Source organism: Ptychodera flava, chromosome 10, assembly GCF_041260155.1.
Source record: "Ptychodera flava strain L36383 chromosome 10, AS_Pfla_20210202, whole genome shotgun sequence".
Lineage (NCBI taxonomy): Eukaryota > Metazoa > Hemichordata > Enteropneusta > Ptychoderidae > Ptychodera > Ptychodera flava.
The window spans coordinates 31618433-31634252 of NC_091937.1; the positions used below are offsets into that span (position 1 = coordinate 31618433).

The following is a 15820-nucleotide window of genomic DNA, read 5'->3' on the forward strand; positions in this document are numbered from 1 at the left end:
CAAACAGCCAATCAGGTAGAGAATTACCCTGGTTTCAAACTCCTGCAATTGCGGTAAATAATGACAAACCACAAGTATCGATCAGATACAACCCTCCGGGCCGCTGTACAAGGCCAGAAATTGCACACATGCGATCAAGACAAAAGCCCATCCATAGAATTTCCACGCAGGCCCCGTAGATGTTGGTACAGCTCAACAGACTGACGACACCTGTAGCATAACACCAAATTCTTTTGGCAGACTCATAGGGCAAAGTTGCAGTGTAAACTTTTAATTGAGAAATACAACAATAATAAAACATCGACGTTGGAGCTGATGCAAAAATACATATTAAAGAAGAGACTTGATTTGTTATGCATTTCAATAGATAAAATAGAAGCATAGACTCTTGGGGTACGGTGGGGTATATGGTAGACGCGAGGGTTCTTCAGCTCGTGAATTTTGAAGCCACAAAATTTGCAGGATTTGATGCCACCTAATGTGAAATACTGTCCTTTTTACTGGTAAATTCCCTAAGAAATATCGCCTAAGAACTTGAGTTCTAATGCATTCGGGCGATCATATCAGTGAGATACAAGCGAGATCATATTTAAGCTAAAACGAGATTTTCGCACTATTCTGCCGTTCGATGCTGGGGGCGCACTTCCCGCGACAAACAATGTGAAGCCGCGAATGTCGCTCTACAACAATGTTCCAGTTATTACCCGCGTAGTGGAAAGTCTTAATAAGCTGGGAGGTATCGGGCAGAAAAAGCATTTTGTTGCAAAAATTTTTTACAGAGAGTCGGGTAAGATACTGTGGAAAGTGCTAGTTTGTGCAGGAATATTAAAGTGGAAATTAACCAAGGAAACTTTCGAAGCGCAATAAATGGATTTCTCTCACGTGATATTCACGCCACATATCTTTAATTTTTATTACAATTCTGAGCAGTTAATACAATTGATATAACGATGGTACTTCTTATTAAAATTTGACATTACGACATGATCTTTTTTTTAACGTCACAAGATTTCACCTCGACAAAAAATATACGTGACCTAGTTCTAATCGATGAAGCTTGATAAAAAAAAACGTGACCCACTTCTGGTCAATGAGGTTTGACGATAAAAAACATGACCTAGATTTAGCCACTTTGGCTTGATAAAAAACACGTGACCTGATTCAAGCCAATGAGGCTTGGTGTTTGAAAAGAATGACAAAACTCCAAAGACCAATAAAAAACACCATCCTTTCCAAATTTGAGGTCAAAATCTTGTTTAAAAGATACATTTCTAGACTTTAAAAACATGAATCAGTTTTGCTATGAAACATTTTGAATCATCAAAAGTATTTATGTTCTCTATATCCTGTCTGTGCACATATGGCGTTGCACATGCTTAAGGTCATAAGGCTGAGTTTTGTTTGAAAGAGTCACTGGTAATGGGAAATCTCTGAAGCAGGGTTTGCAAGAATTAAGGAAAAATAGGGAAATACACTCATGATATCAAGGAGAAGGAATGTACAAACTCCCTATGGAAAAGACTCAAAAATGAAAATCTTTCAGTCTTTGGTCGAGTGCCAGAGCACAGCAATGTCAGTGTCATGTCCAGATATCACATGTGACACCACTATATGGCACTATATCATAAATAATGCCTTTGATGATCATTGTATCACTATAGAATACTCTGGTGAGAACGATAGATAACTGCAATGTGTAGATTTCACAATGATGATACCAGTATCAACAACCATGCATTATTGCAGAGTGTAGATTTCACAATGATGATATCACAATATTGCAATGTATAGATTTCACAATAATGATACCAGTATCAACAACCATGCATTATTGCAGTGTAGATTTCACGATGATATCAACACATTATTGCAATGTGTAGATTTTACAATAATGATATCAACACAATATAGCAATGTATATTTCACAATAATGTCAAAACGTGTATCTTTGCAAATGTGTAGATTTCATTAGGACACCAAAACATGCAATATTGCAATATGTAGATTTCACCATGATGATATCGACAGAGGATATCATATCGAAAGGAAAATTTGACACTATGTGTAGATTTTTCACAACGATGTCATCCTCACAGGATGTCAACATGCAATGATAACATGCAAATTTCATATGAATTTAGTCAACATAAGATATGATACCAAAAGTTAAAAGGCATCTGTAGATTTCATGATAATGACATCACTGCAGGACATCGCTGCAATAACTGCCACATATAGGATTTGCCATTGTGAAATCCTCGCACAGAGTCTACAACATAGTTTTTTAAACTGACCAAAAATACACATGTTGAAAAAATATGAACCTTTGAGAAACCTAAATATATTTTCTTTTGATACCATGTACAAGAGTTATTCATTGAATTACTGGACTGATCCAATGGTATACACGGAAAACAGATTCCAGGGAAGAAAATTGGTGATCTTGGACAGTCTTGTGCATGCTGGATACTCCCAACCCTCTGATGAAACTATGGAATTTCAAATGAAACCAGTTTACCTACCATTAGCCCTCACCCTAGTAGGTGCACACCAAGTTGATGGTTACATAGTTACAAAGGTCTTGTGTAAGACAAGAGTGGGTCAAATTTAAAATGAATGAAACAATTACATATGAATCAAACATCTGGAGTAATGCAAAAACGGCTGGTCTCAAAGTGCATGGCCAATATTTGCATAAAAGATTATAAAATGTGGATTATGCTCTTAGATTTCTTTACAGTATGAAAACAGATGTCATCTTTGATTTTATGCAGCTTTTAGTACTTCGCAAGTTTTTATGGAAGCAGAGAGCTGAGACTGATGTTATGTCATATTCACTACATATTCCTGCACAAGTGACAAGGTGGTATGCACCTCGAAAGTGAAAGACTTAAACTTGTGCTCAAAATGGCCACCATCACTGTGTAAACTCTATGGAGAAATATAAAATTTTTCAATTTTCGCAAAACCAAGATGGCGAAAATTTTATTACACCAAGGGCTTTAAAATGAGCCCCAACAAGTGGTAGATCAGAAAAGAATTTTAAAAGTTTCAGAGTCGGAATATCTGTCCCCGAGGCGTGCTCTACCTTAAGATGATACAACCGTACAGACAAAGGTGTGTTACTGACCAAGTGGTAAAGACATCAAATCTTTATTTCAAAAACTTTTAAAAACCTACTGATTCAGCTTTATTTCCCTATGCGGTTTCTAAATAACATAATATACAGGCTATTTTATCTTCAAATAATGTTTGACGATGTGGTGATGGCTGTGGTTACACTTGTAGTTTTGCTCACCTCGACGTACATGTGAGACCAATCAATGGGCCAGAAGCTCTGTCTTTTCATGACTTTTTGACTATTTTGTTTTGTATGTCAACCACAAATTCTGGTATCGCACTCCACAGCATGATGAAACACCCACTATTCAGCTTGTCTACATAGAAAGAGCACAATGTACTGTTATTGCCCACATTTGAATCAAGTCCTGGCCAGAATTCACTCGTCAACAATGACAATGCAGTCTACACGTGTACAGGCTCAGTTGACTACTGTGTATCACAACATGCTTGCGGGGGAGTGGAACAAGAAACTGTAGTCGACATTAAGGTAGCATGTGGCTCAAAAGTGAAAGACTTAAACTTTTGCTCAATCTTTTCTCAATGAAACTTTTGACCATTCTGTTGCCAAAACAAGAATAATAATCAGGGATCGCCGTTCAAAATTCTGTACTAGAGAGACAAGATTTCCAATTTTTTGAAATTCAAAATGGCCGCCGTCCCTGTTAACTCTATTGGGGAAAAATAAAATTTTCGATTTTAAAACAACTGAGACAGTGAAAAATTTTCTTTCATCAAGAGCTTTAAAATGAGTCCCCACAAGTGGTAGGTCAGAAGAGAATTGACAAAATTTGAAAGCCTGAAAATCTATCCCCAAGGTGCGTTCTACCTTAAAAACATGAAATATTGTATTAAAAAATAATCAAAAGTTCAGCTACTGGCCCACAAAAGGGTCTTTTTACAATGAAATATGTGAACATAGACAAAATTACTGTTTAGCAGGCATCATCAATACAGAGGGACAACAACTCAGAGAACAACAAGAAAAGTTTGATAACAGTAAAATCAGATGTAAACTCAAATACACAGAGGGGTATGGTACAATCAAGAAAGAAATGATCTGTTGTACAATTACTGTTCAGACAAGCTGCCAGCCTTTGTGTAGACTTTTAATTGTCATGACCTTTCTGGAATAAAATAGACTTTTACGTACGACCATGAAATGGTTGTCATATAAGTTATACGAAATTGATAAGTTGGAATAAGATGGACTTTGGTTGCCATGGAACCTTGGCTTCCATTACTCAGTAATGACAGCATTATTAACACTTTTGTATTTCAGTAAAATACACAGAATTATTACAAATATGTTTATAGTTTTATCGCCAGTTAGTATTATTATAAAAAAAAATTAAAAATGGTTAAAACCCTGTCATCGTCTTTGAATTCTAAAGTTGTTTGGTAAATATCCTTCAATGTTGTTTACTCTGACTTGCCAAGTTTGCACAGTGCCATTGAACTAGTGAAAAGAAAGTGTCATGGATTTGAGAATGATGTCATACATAAAGTCAAATATTCTCTGTTTGAATATGTTGTAGAATATTGAGGCCATAGAGAGCCATACTAAAATTCAACATCATCCTAGGGGGTATTTATCAATTTCTCCATCATGTAAGTTATATATCATACAGATTAGGCTCTCAGGAAAAAAATCTATTGCTGGTCCTTGGCATTCGGCAAAAAAGTGACACAAATGAACCTTTTCTGTTCATTATTTTCTTTTTTTTCTTCTCTATATACTTTGATGTGGGGCCATCAAAGCAGATATTTTTTTCCCTGACTGCAAAATGCTCATCATTTTTTGTAGAATTTTAGAGACATGACAGAGATGTGGCTCATTGGACGAAGTCTATTTATTTCAGGTATACAATATTGTGAATAGTTAAGGTTGTGGCATCAAATATGAAGCACTTGTTCAGGACTGCTATGAAAGCAATTGTGTTGAACTCATGTATGATGGAAAAAAACCAAAACCAAAATCAAAACAAGATAATAACAGATCACTGGGTGACGTGAGCAACAACCAGAAGCAACCGCCTTGACCTTAGCACCAAATGGGCGGACTGGGTCCTGTTCATCAGGTAACATGAAAGTGTTTGAATAAATTTATATCGTCAATGGTAGCTTCTGAGCACCATTATTGAAAAAGCTTATGAAATTCGTGGTTTTTTAACTCTGACAAAGATACTCAATATTTCTGTAAAGTTTAAGGTATACAGGTAAATATCTTTCTGGTTATATTGTGACGGCAAAGTTAAATGCCTTACATTATGTATTTCAATAAAGGGCCTACAACTGACACTTGAGAGTCATTGAAGAAGTAGAAAAAATATATAAGAATAAAAAAAACCAGTTTTTAGTTTCCCAGATAATGTAGTTAGATTATTAAAACAAAATGCATGGCCTGACTTCACAAACAATGTTTTCAAACCAACATCTAGACATACATGTAATTGAAAGAATTTACGGAGGACTTTGTGCAGTGGGAGAGTGGGTAAAATTTGACATACTAATATACAAAGCTAAGATATTGGTGTTTAACATGTACACAGAGCAGCAAATAACAAATGAAGCATCTATGAGGCATAAACAATCTACTACCAACATATAAAATATAATATTTTCCCTATGAGACATGCAGTGGGCTTTAAGTAAATGAGTTACAGAGCTTAACACTGTATGTGGATACATGCCTGCACTGATCTGCATACAGTAAATGCTGTTATATAAAAGACAGGTTCTACATGAGATGGGGAAAAATCCTAAAATGCCCTTGTACTGAAAGAGACAACGTTCAAAATCCATTTCTGACAGACAGTCAATTGTGTTTTTTGTTCATTATTGGTAGCTCAGATATACATCGTACCAAACCTATGAGTTCAAGTGAGGCGTTTATGGTTGATGCAGTCAGATACTTGGTTTGTGAACTGCAATCCCACCAGTATCCATGGAAACAGTTACCATAGAAATAGTATCAATAGAAACAATATTCTCCTGAGAATATTGTTTCCATTCCTACTAGTATCCATGGTAACAGTCACCATAGAAATAGTATCAATAGAAACAATATTCTCCTGAGAATATTGTTTCCATTCCTACTGGTATCCATGGTAACAGTTACCATGGAGTTGGTATCTATGGAAACAATGCTCTTCTGAAAATGGCTACATGTATTGGTCCATGAACCTCATATTGAATCTGTCTTTAGCATGCGACCTTAAAATGTGAAAACTATACACAACTAGTTGCAGCTGGAGGCAGTGAAAAGTTTATCTACAGAACATCAACTTTCTGCTTGATTTTCTTGGCGAGGGACAGGCAGATTTCTTCGGTGATAACTTTGTCCACACTGTACACCTCCGCGAGGACGCCCGCCAAGTAAGGCGAGAATTTCTTGACTTGTTCCCTGGTAACGCCAATCCAAACTGGATAAATCGGGATTCCGAACTGTATGTAGGTGCCCAGCTCCTGTTTGGACCAATAGCCTTTCGTGATGACTGTGTCCGAGATGACGAAGACCAACACTTTACTCTTGATGAGGATGTGTGTCAATTTCTCTTTGGCTTCGTTGCTAGGCTGTGCGTCACGACAGTCAAGGTACACCGCACAGCCACATGACTTCAGGGCTGCCGACAGGGGCTGCACAAAGGAGTTGTTGTCGTTTTCGGCAAAAGATATGTACACATCATAATCTGTATGGCAAACAAACCAGTATAAAACTTTTAATGGCATGAACTAGACTGTTGGGGTTTGCTGTATTCATTATTTGCTATTCAAATCATAACAGCACACACTGCCTACTTGTCCGTTTTTTCGAATTATCGTCACCTGTTTGAAAGCTAACAAATGTACAAGCATGATGCAGTGTTCTGGTACATGCATTGGTTCTCATTTGCCCTTCAGAAAGGTACCATTCTGGTCAGTAACAACATCAGAGCACATCTGGTGACACGCCGTCGCCGTTGTGAAATCCTGAAGTCTGGTGGTCATACATACCATAGAAACCATCCTTTTCCCTTCATCTTGGCATTTCTATTCATAATGCCAGTGTCAAATATCAAGAGATGTTTAAAAGGACAAATCTACTTTAACCCTTTCACCGCAATGGTTTGGCCCAAACCAATTTTTGTCAATCATTTTACACTGAATTGGGGTGAACAGATGACATTATGATGAAAGGAATGCGATGCAAGACCAAACACAAAATCAAATGAAAAGCAACATCCCCGTGACTGTTACAGATACAAATATTCTACCACCAGCTGGTACAGTGAGTTATCAAGCAAACTGTACAACTGAAAGCAAAACTAAAGGATTAAGCAGCCAAGGTAGGCAAAATACAAAGAAATTGAGTGAGCCAAAACATTGCAGTAACACCTGTATGTGTATATGTAACATCAAGGTTTCAAAATTTATTTGTGGTGCGTTTGTCTGTGTAGCCCTCCAGAACAATTTTGTGGGTGGTCATAAATGAAAAGGAGGGTGATTATCATGAAACAAATTTGAAGACCATAATTTGCTGATGGACACTGCATTTAACCCTTTCATCACCATGGTTTGATCCAAATGCATTGTTATCGATGGTGATTGTGGACTTGTCTACAGGGAATGGGTTGGACAGGTTGATAACTTGTGAATTTTAAAATTGTCAATGATTTATTACTCATCGAGCAAAATGTTGTCATAAAAGATTACTTATACCTGGGAGTGGATAACTATTAGCTTCCCCTGTGAATCAAGAATAGACAACTCTGGTTTGAACAGACTGGAAATGATTGCTACTATATATGATATTTTTTTATATTAGTTTTAGTACCTTGATGGAGGGACTTTAACTCACTTTAGTCTGAAGCGTCATTAATATTTCTGTGAAAATTTTCAAATCCTTCATAAGATAAGAGTGGTTGTCACAGGGTGTCACCAACATCCTTATTTGGTGTTCCAAAATGAAAAGCTGGTGGTGTAGACTCAAAAACTACTAATTTCAAACCTGTTTGTTTACATAAAGAAGTAAGTATCATTTTTTGGACAAGTGACACTATACACTAGTATGATCAACAAGTCTAATGATTATGTTTACAATAACATTTAGTCAATTTGTTTCTGCAAATTTTCAATAGTGTTTTGTTGAGGACCTTACTCAGGTAAAGTGTACCCAGTTTCCCGGTAATTTTTGGGACCAGAAATGGTGCAGAGATTCCAAAATCATCTTAAAGAAATCGTGGCCAAAACTTTGGTCACACAATAGATTACTTAGTCTGAGAAGACAAGCATCAGTGCACTGTCTTGCAAGTAACATGGACTCCTAATTGGAATGGGGATAAATAGCTCAAAACACTTTGAGTTCACAAATGATTTGTTTCTCCATATCTTACCTGGAGTTTCCGATGGTCGTCTTGCCGGAGGTAATGGATCATCCGGGCGCTGGATGGATTCTTCTCCTAGGTTTTCAGGGAATGGCAATAAATTAATTGACTTATATTAAAGGCCAAGTAATGCTAACTTTTGATGATTTTTTTTCACCTTTTATTTTTAATGTCAACCATAATTTCTTGTTCTACTCCCCAAAGCATGTTGATATACACAGTATTCAGCTTGTCAACTAAGCCTGTATATGTGTAAACTGTGTTGTTATTGTTGATCAGTGAATTCTGGTCTGGACTAGAATTCAAATGAAAACAATAACGGTGAATTTTACACTTATAGATGCCATGTAGACAAGCTAAATAGTTGGTGTTGCAACATTCTTTTCCGACTAGAATAAGAATTTATGATTGACACACAAAATAAAAACAATGAAAAATTCATTAAAAGTTAACATTACTGCCTTTTTATATATAATTCACGTTAATTAATAAAACGTTCAACATATCATTACAGTAATGATGACCATGTGAGAAATGTGATAACCCTTTGAATGCTGTATTTTCTCCCACCAAAATTTTAGTCCAACATTTTACCAATTTTTATGAATTTTTCCGTAATTTTTCATATAATTTTGGACCAAAGGAACATGACATTTCATTGGCCACATTTTTTTATTAAAATTTTGGCAAAAATCTGACAAAAATTGACTGTGGTATATTTTATAAGGGTGACAAAAATTGACTTTGGCGCTCAATATTTAAATATAGGAGATCATTGTTTTTAATTCATTCATGTAGGACCATGATGCATCTGGGCATGCCAGCCACTTACCTTTGGAGGTGGCCCAGTATTGTTGCAGCTCTCTAGCTAGATCCACTCTGTTGGCTTTGGTCAGCAGATCAACCAAGAACTCCACGTGGTCCTTGGACCAGTTACCATCTCCTTTGAGATGGAGAAGCAGATCCGTCGCCTTGACGGCCGTTTCAAGATCGGCACCGTGAACTGTGTGGTCCCCTTTGCAGAGTCTCTTCATCTGAGTCAGGTCATCTGGGGAAAAAATAACAGCAATGTAGTTAGCAAGAGGGGACTTCATTTAATCAGTTCACCCCCAAATTCCCTGTAGACTGGTCCACAATCACCTTTGATAACAGTGGCTTTGGACTAAACCATGGTGATAAGGGGGTAAAACAAACAGCCTTACGAGCAAATCTAGTTAAATCATTACGGACATCATATTATCATAAAATCCACCCTTGTAAAACATAACTTCGAACGAAACATGTAAATGAACTGTGAATGAAATGGAAACGATATCACTTCAAACACCATATAAAATCAGTTGCCTCTCAAAGAGTATGTCTTGAGAAACATCAGTTATTTTACTTGTAACACCTCAAAAAGAATATGCTTGGTGTTTCTTGGTCTTTGCTGTTTTGATTCATGGCAAAATTGTACGAGAGGTCTTAAAATTTTGGCAGGGGATGCTTTTCTCTCACAAAAGTTGACCCAACAAGAAAGCTAATGCTGTTGAATTTCTAGGCATAACTCCAGCATAGCGTGCACACTTTTCAACTCACGTTTTATAGGGGCAGATTGTTTATAACCTTTTTTCTCAAAGCAAGTTGTCTAACTCAATAAAAAAAAACTCAGTAGGAAACAAAGGACTTTCACCATGTAAAATGCTCGAATGTCAACAAGAACAAATGGAAGTACAAAGCATAAAGGGACTGCCCCTTCAAAGTAAATGACCCGAATGTTACTATTTCTGTACCCCGAATGTTACCGTATGTACATCAGCACGGAGGGTCAAACTCAACTGGCTAGAAAATGACAGCTTAGAAAACAATATCTAACAATCACCATCCACAATGTTTTTGGGGCATTGCATAGAAATCACGCTTCTCTATGGGGCTTTTTAGGTGACAGGTCACTCCTGTGTTCTTGGAGCAATCTATTCACTCATGTACTCCTAACCACACAAAAGATATGCAAATTATGTATTGTTATTTAAATTGTTGACTCTCTATTTGTTTTTTGCTTTAGAGAACATTGTAAATACAAAGAATAGTATGATTTTCCTAAATTGACCTAAGGCCAATCCTAGTTTTAGCAATATTACCTGTCTACATGTATAATTTGAATGTTCTTCAGATAATGATTTCTGGGCAAGTGATATTGCAACATTGCTCCCATTATGCCACAAGGATTGCATGAATGCACATTGGCTTATTCGGCTTTTTGCTGAAGACAATTTCTAATGACCTGATACCTGAGCTTCACAAACCCCCTCAGAGCAAATGGTTCAACCTAGTTTTTTTTTTACGATGACAATACAAAGGATCTTGATTGGAGAACTATAAGACAGAAACTGTCATCATATTTCCCAAAGTAAATTCACATACCTAGAACAATTTTATCTTGGACGCCAGTGTGCACATAACACTGTTATATCCGACATTATATGTGCACACAGATGAAGTGAAATTCAAAAATATCATACCCATATGAAGAAAAAACAAACAAAGTAATTTCATGGTATTATTTTTTACCTCAGAAAGTCATTTTACATTTAATATTGAATCAGTTCTCTACAAAGACTGGGCAGGCTTCACTAAAACCAAACATATGGTCAACGCAACACTATCATGGCCATCTTAACTAGGCTGAATTGTTGCATACTTCGTAACCATGGTAATCAACCTTCAAAGAGTCTACAGTGACCTTTATTATGGGTGACGCACTACCTACAATAATGGAAGCAACAGAGACAACTGATACTGTTCTTTGTGAAGTGGTATCTTCTGCGCGTTATGATTTCTGTGTTGTGTTGATACGAGAGTAGGAAAGTTTTGGACAAGAATAGCAAGCAGAAATGTGGGCAGGTAACTTGAAACACTGCCAGTCAGGGAAAAATACTACATACATGTACTCTGATAGTTAGGTTTGACATACTGGAAATACGTATACATCGATCTCCTCTGATCAAAGCAAGCAAAAACATACATTATTTCCATCTGTCCCTAGTGCAGGAAATTGTAAAGTTTCACCTGCCTGGCCAAATATTTACCTGTCCTCTGTGGGGCAGGTGATTGGCATGCATAAATGTTGCATCATAGAGCATATACTGTATTCAATTTTCCAAATATGTTATCTTTGCTGTCATTTTGGAAGAGGAAGTCGTCGTTTGACAACATGTTCATGCAACACGTTGTGCAAAAAATTGCAGAAACACCACCCAAAAGTATGTCAGGAGCAAGACAACTTCTGCAGCCAAGATTGCAGGGTGTTACAATGGTGCCTAAGGCTGGTCAGAGAAGGAGAACTGTATAGGGCAGAGGTGTAGGTCCTATCGATCACCATAAAACCTGGATGACTGCAGGGTGAACATCACAGCTGTACAGACAGTGGTTTCGTTCTTTCAAGTCTGTAACAAAACTTGTAGCCTTGACTGAAATTCTCAGACAGGTAAAGAGCTTGATGAAAAATTTCAAAGCTAAGTCATACAATTAGGCTGTCTTCAAGTACGAAATAGTAATGATGTCTGTAAACTGAAGTTACATGTATCCATGATTATCAGGGTTGTGATCAAGTTTAATACATTTTACAGCTGTCTCCTGAGTGGTACCAAGTTTCCCGCATCCCAGCAATCATCAGATGATTTTGTAACTGTGATGAATGAAACTTAAGTTACAGACAGATACGGTGGATAATAAGATCACGAAATAAACTTGCTGTAATTTTTACATGGACAGACACACAGACAGAAAGACACACATTTGTAACACACATATACAGTATATATACATATATATATATATTATATACAGTGTATATATATACACATACCGGTATATATATTATATATATATATATATATATATATATATATATATATATATATATATATATATATATATATATATATATATATACTGAGAATCTAGGAACTTGTAGTTGTCACTCTACAGGCTGTTTCATGCGCTAAGCAATCATCAGGATGATTGCTTAGCGCATGAAACAGCCTGTAGAGTGACAACTACAAGTTCCTAGATTCTCAGTATTACCGCCCTGCAGAAATGCATTGAGCACTATACTTTGCCTGCATTGACAAGCAAACCATTTTCGTATTTATATATATATATATATATATATATAATATATAATATATATATATATATATATATATATATATATATATATATATATATATATATATATATATATATATATATATATGTATGTCGGATGCTAGCAAGCAACATGAAACTTAAGTATCAGATATTATTACTTTGTACTTTGAAGGAATTTTTGTTTTTGTTTTACAACGCTCTGCTTTTGGCATCTAGCACTGATTTCTCACATGTATATAAACAGAAATGTACATGTCGAATACACACGATATCCACTACTCGACTCGAGTTTCAAACCCTTGTGATCAACTAAAAAGTTGCATTATGCCATCAGGTATTATCCATCGTACATACAAATATTATCAATTTTTCGTATTATCAGATATTATCAATAATACATACAAGTATTATCAATTGCTCGGGTGATATAGTAACAGTAAAGATTTTTAGTCGACAAAAATGTAGCACATTCATAGAACTCAATCTGGGGAAAGAAGTTCAAGCCTTGAAAGGGTTTATTCGCATCACATTTGAGCTGGTTGTCTGAGTACCTTCGAAATACTCAAGGTCGTGGTTTGTCTAACTAAAGTTCCGGTTCTATTGACTACATGCAAATTGGGGGTGGCGATTAACGTGACTGAATGACTGCGACCAGTGTACGCTGAAAAAGGAGTGCAGCGGTCGCAAGAGTGACGTGTTTAATGTGAAAACTTCGCGGGCCTTGCAAAAGGATTCACGCTGAGGTCTGACAGGTGACAGGGCATGGGGTAAAGCCGCGCCCGAGCCCATCCAGTTGGAAGATGTCAGTCATTGAATTCTCACTCCCTCTCTCTGACATGCATAACTGTCGTGATAGTCACTGTCATGTCTGCTTGAAACCACTTCCGCATTCCGGAAACCCCCTCTATGCTCTTCGCTGCCTAAAGCAAACCTACCTTGGGTTATATTTGCCGACAAAGTGTTCATGACGAAGTCCTCAATGGGATCGGCTTCAGTTTCAGACGCCATGCCTGCTGCGTAAGGGTAGCGTCCGTGTCACCGTTGATGGAGTTCGACACTCAAGAATGGGCGACCATCTCATGCATCTCAGTGGAGGTCATGACACTACCTAGTACTCCCGAGGTGATTGAAAGAAATAATAGGAGTCCTTAACTCAGTGGCTAAAGTCACCTTAGCAACAGGTGACGATACGTTCGCCAGCCGGCCCAAAGGCCTGGCTTCATTCATGGCCGTAGTTTTGGCTGGGAACAAAAACAAGAGAGCTTAAACAAAGGGCTGGCCAATGAAACAGGAATAAAATCGTACTATAACACTTACTTTATATTTAAGTTATTTTCCCATGCCAGGTTTTTTCCTAGACCTTACGCTATTTTCTACTTGGTAAAAAGCGTTTTTTGTTACGTTTGTTTGTTGTAGGCCTACCCATAGACCAAATAGTACTTGAACTTACGTGCGAGCGGGCCCATTCTGGATTGATAATCCGTGAATTTATAACCATAATATAGTCTAATGTGAGTTATATTTTCACCACCAAATACAACAATTGCTTGTTAACTTACGATCTCCGAACATTTTATATCAACCTTCTACTCACAAAAGGCAGAGGCATGCCTTTTTTGTTTTAGCCGAGTTTAGAGCAACTGGAAATTTTACTAATTCAAGATATGAGATAGTGAAATGGTTGGTAGCACTATAAAATCATAAAGTAAGGTCAATCATGGAGGTAGTACTACCTCCATGGGTCAACATACGAAGAGGTCATTTATTAACGAGTGTTCTTGACTGATAATAGTTTATCGGACTGGATCAAGTACAACTTGCATCCCTCTTGTCCTTTGCGTGGCGCATATCGTAGTGCGCAGACGCACGGTTGTGGACCGTGGCAGGCGTTATCATTGTTATGTGAACTTGGTAGTTTTCGTAGTGAAAAGCTTATGCAGTGAGTTTATACTACGTTCCGATGTTCTCATACGTAGTATAAATTCACAGCATTATCTCTACACTATGAAAACTACCCAGTTCACATAACGCCTGTGGTCCTTGTTCACAGTGCTGAGAGACATAAGCTTAGGCCTACTCTCACGTTTTATAGAATGATTTCTTGCGATATGAACAGTTGGAAACGATCAATGGATGATAATTGTGAAATGTGTGGTGACAGATGTAATTCTTATAATGTGCCTCCTATACATAGTACTCAGTTTACTCGAGAGGGACTCATTGTGTGTGGTTGTGCATTGTGTGTTTCACGCATTTCGACGAAGTTGTTGAAAACAATAAAGAAAATACCAACCTATGTCACACAAACGCTTCTTTAGGCCTAATAGGCTCCAATAGAAATATAGTTTGACAAATGACGATATTTTAGTTTAGTTTTAACTTAAGGTAGTATGTGCCTCAAAAGTGAAAGACTAAACTTTCGCCAAAACTTTCAATTATTCTCTTACCAAATCAACAATAAAAATCGGTGGTCACTGTGCAAAGACTGTTTGAAACTAGCGAAACAAATTGTCCAACATTTTGCGATATTTGAAATTCAAAATGGCCGCCATCCATGTGTTAACTCCGTGGGAAAATTAAACCTCTGATTTTCGGGAAACTAAGAGCTTGAAAGTTTTTCTTTCTCCAAGAGCTTTAAAATAAGCCCATATAAGTGGCAAATCAGAAAAGAATTGTAGCTATTTGAGAGACTCGTCCAAATATCTGTCCCCGAGGCGCGTTCTACCTTAATAATAGGATTCGTGCACTGTGCATTCTGTTTGATATAATGATATACTTTGATCAAAATGATATATAAACCAACACAAGTCACTTTTGTGTGAAAATATACGCGAATTTTCACGCAATAAAACACAACAACATGAAACAAAGACACATATCAACAACAACGCTTTCCAAAGTTTAACATTAGCCATGATATCAAAAAGACTTTCATTGCGTTTGAAGCGGCTTGAAGTTGTTGTGAAGGTGACATAGCCATAACACTGTAGAATCTTCAAACTAAATAAATTTATTCAGGAAAAGTATCCTGCAAGCTGTCATGCCTTACCTGTTTAACTAAAGCAACATGAAACCCCATGTTTCATCTTTCAGCGAAGAACCCCGGTCGGGAACAGTACTAAATATTTTAAGCGCTCTTCGAAGAGGGTATTGAATTTCCACAACGCCTACTTACCTAAACGATCAATTATTAATTAAAGTCG

At 37.0% G+C, this 15820-nt stretch overlaps 1 protein-coding gene across 1 annotated transcript; it reads right to left on the bottom strand.

The window, feature by feature from the left end:
* Positions 1–888: 888 nt before the first annotated feature.
* On the bottom strand, positions 889–13745 carry LOC139142525 (2' cyclic ADP-D-ribose synthase AbTIR-like). Its single transcript, XM_070712478.1, has 4 exons — positions 13553–13745; positions 9319–9534; positions 8496–8561; positions 889–6812 (listed from the first exon to the last, which is right to left on the bottom strand). Exons 1-4 carry the CDS (start codon positions 13623–13625, stop codon positions 6394–6396), a joined length of 774 nt encoding a protein of 257 aa, XP_070568579.1. The 5' UTR covers positions 13626–13745; the 3' UTR covers positions 889–6393.
* Between the last annotated feature and the right edge of the window lie 2075 nt (positions 13746–15820).

Coding starts and splice junctions, on each gene's coding strand:
- LOC139142525 (XM_070712478.1), bottom strand. CDS start 13,625: ATGGCGTCTGAAACTGAAGCCGATCCCATTGAGGACTTCGTCATGAAC. Junction 9,535..13,552: donor GTCGGCAAATATAACCCAAG/GTAGGTTTGCTT, acceptor TTTTTTCCCCAG/ATGACCTGACTCAGATGAAG. Junction 8,562..9,318: donor ATACTGGGCCACCTCCAAAG/GTAAGTGGCTGG, acceptor CTGAAAACCTAG/GAGAAGAATCCATCCAGCGC.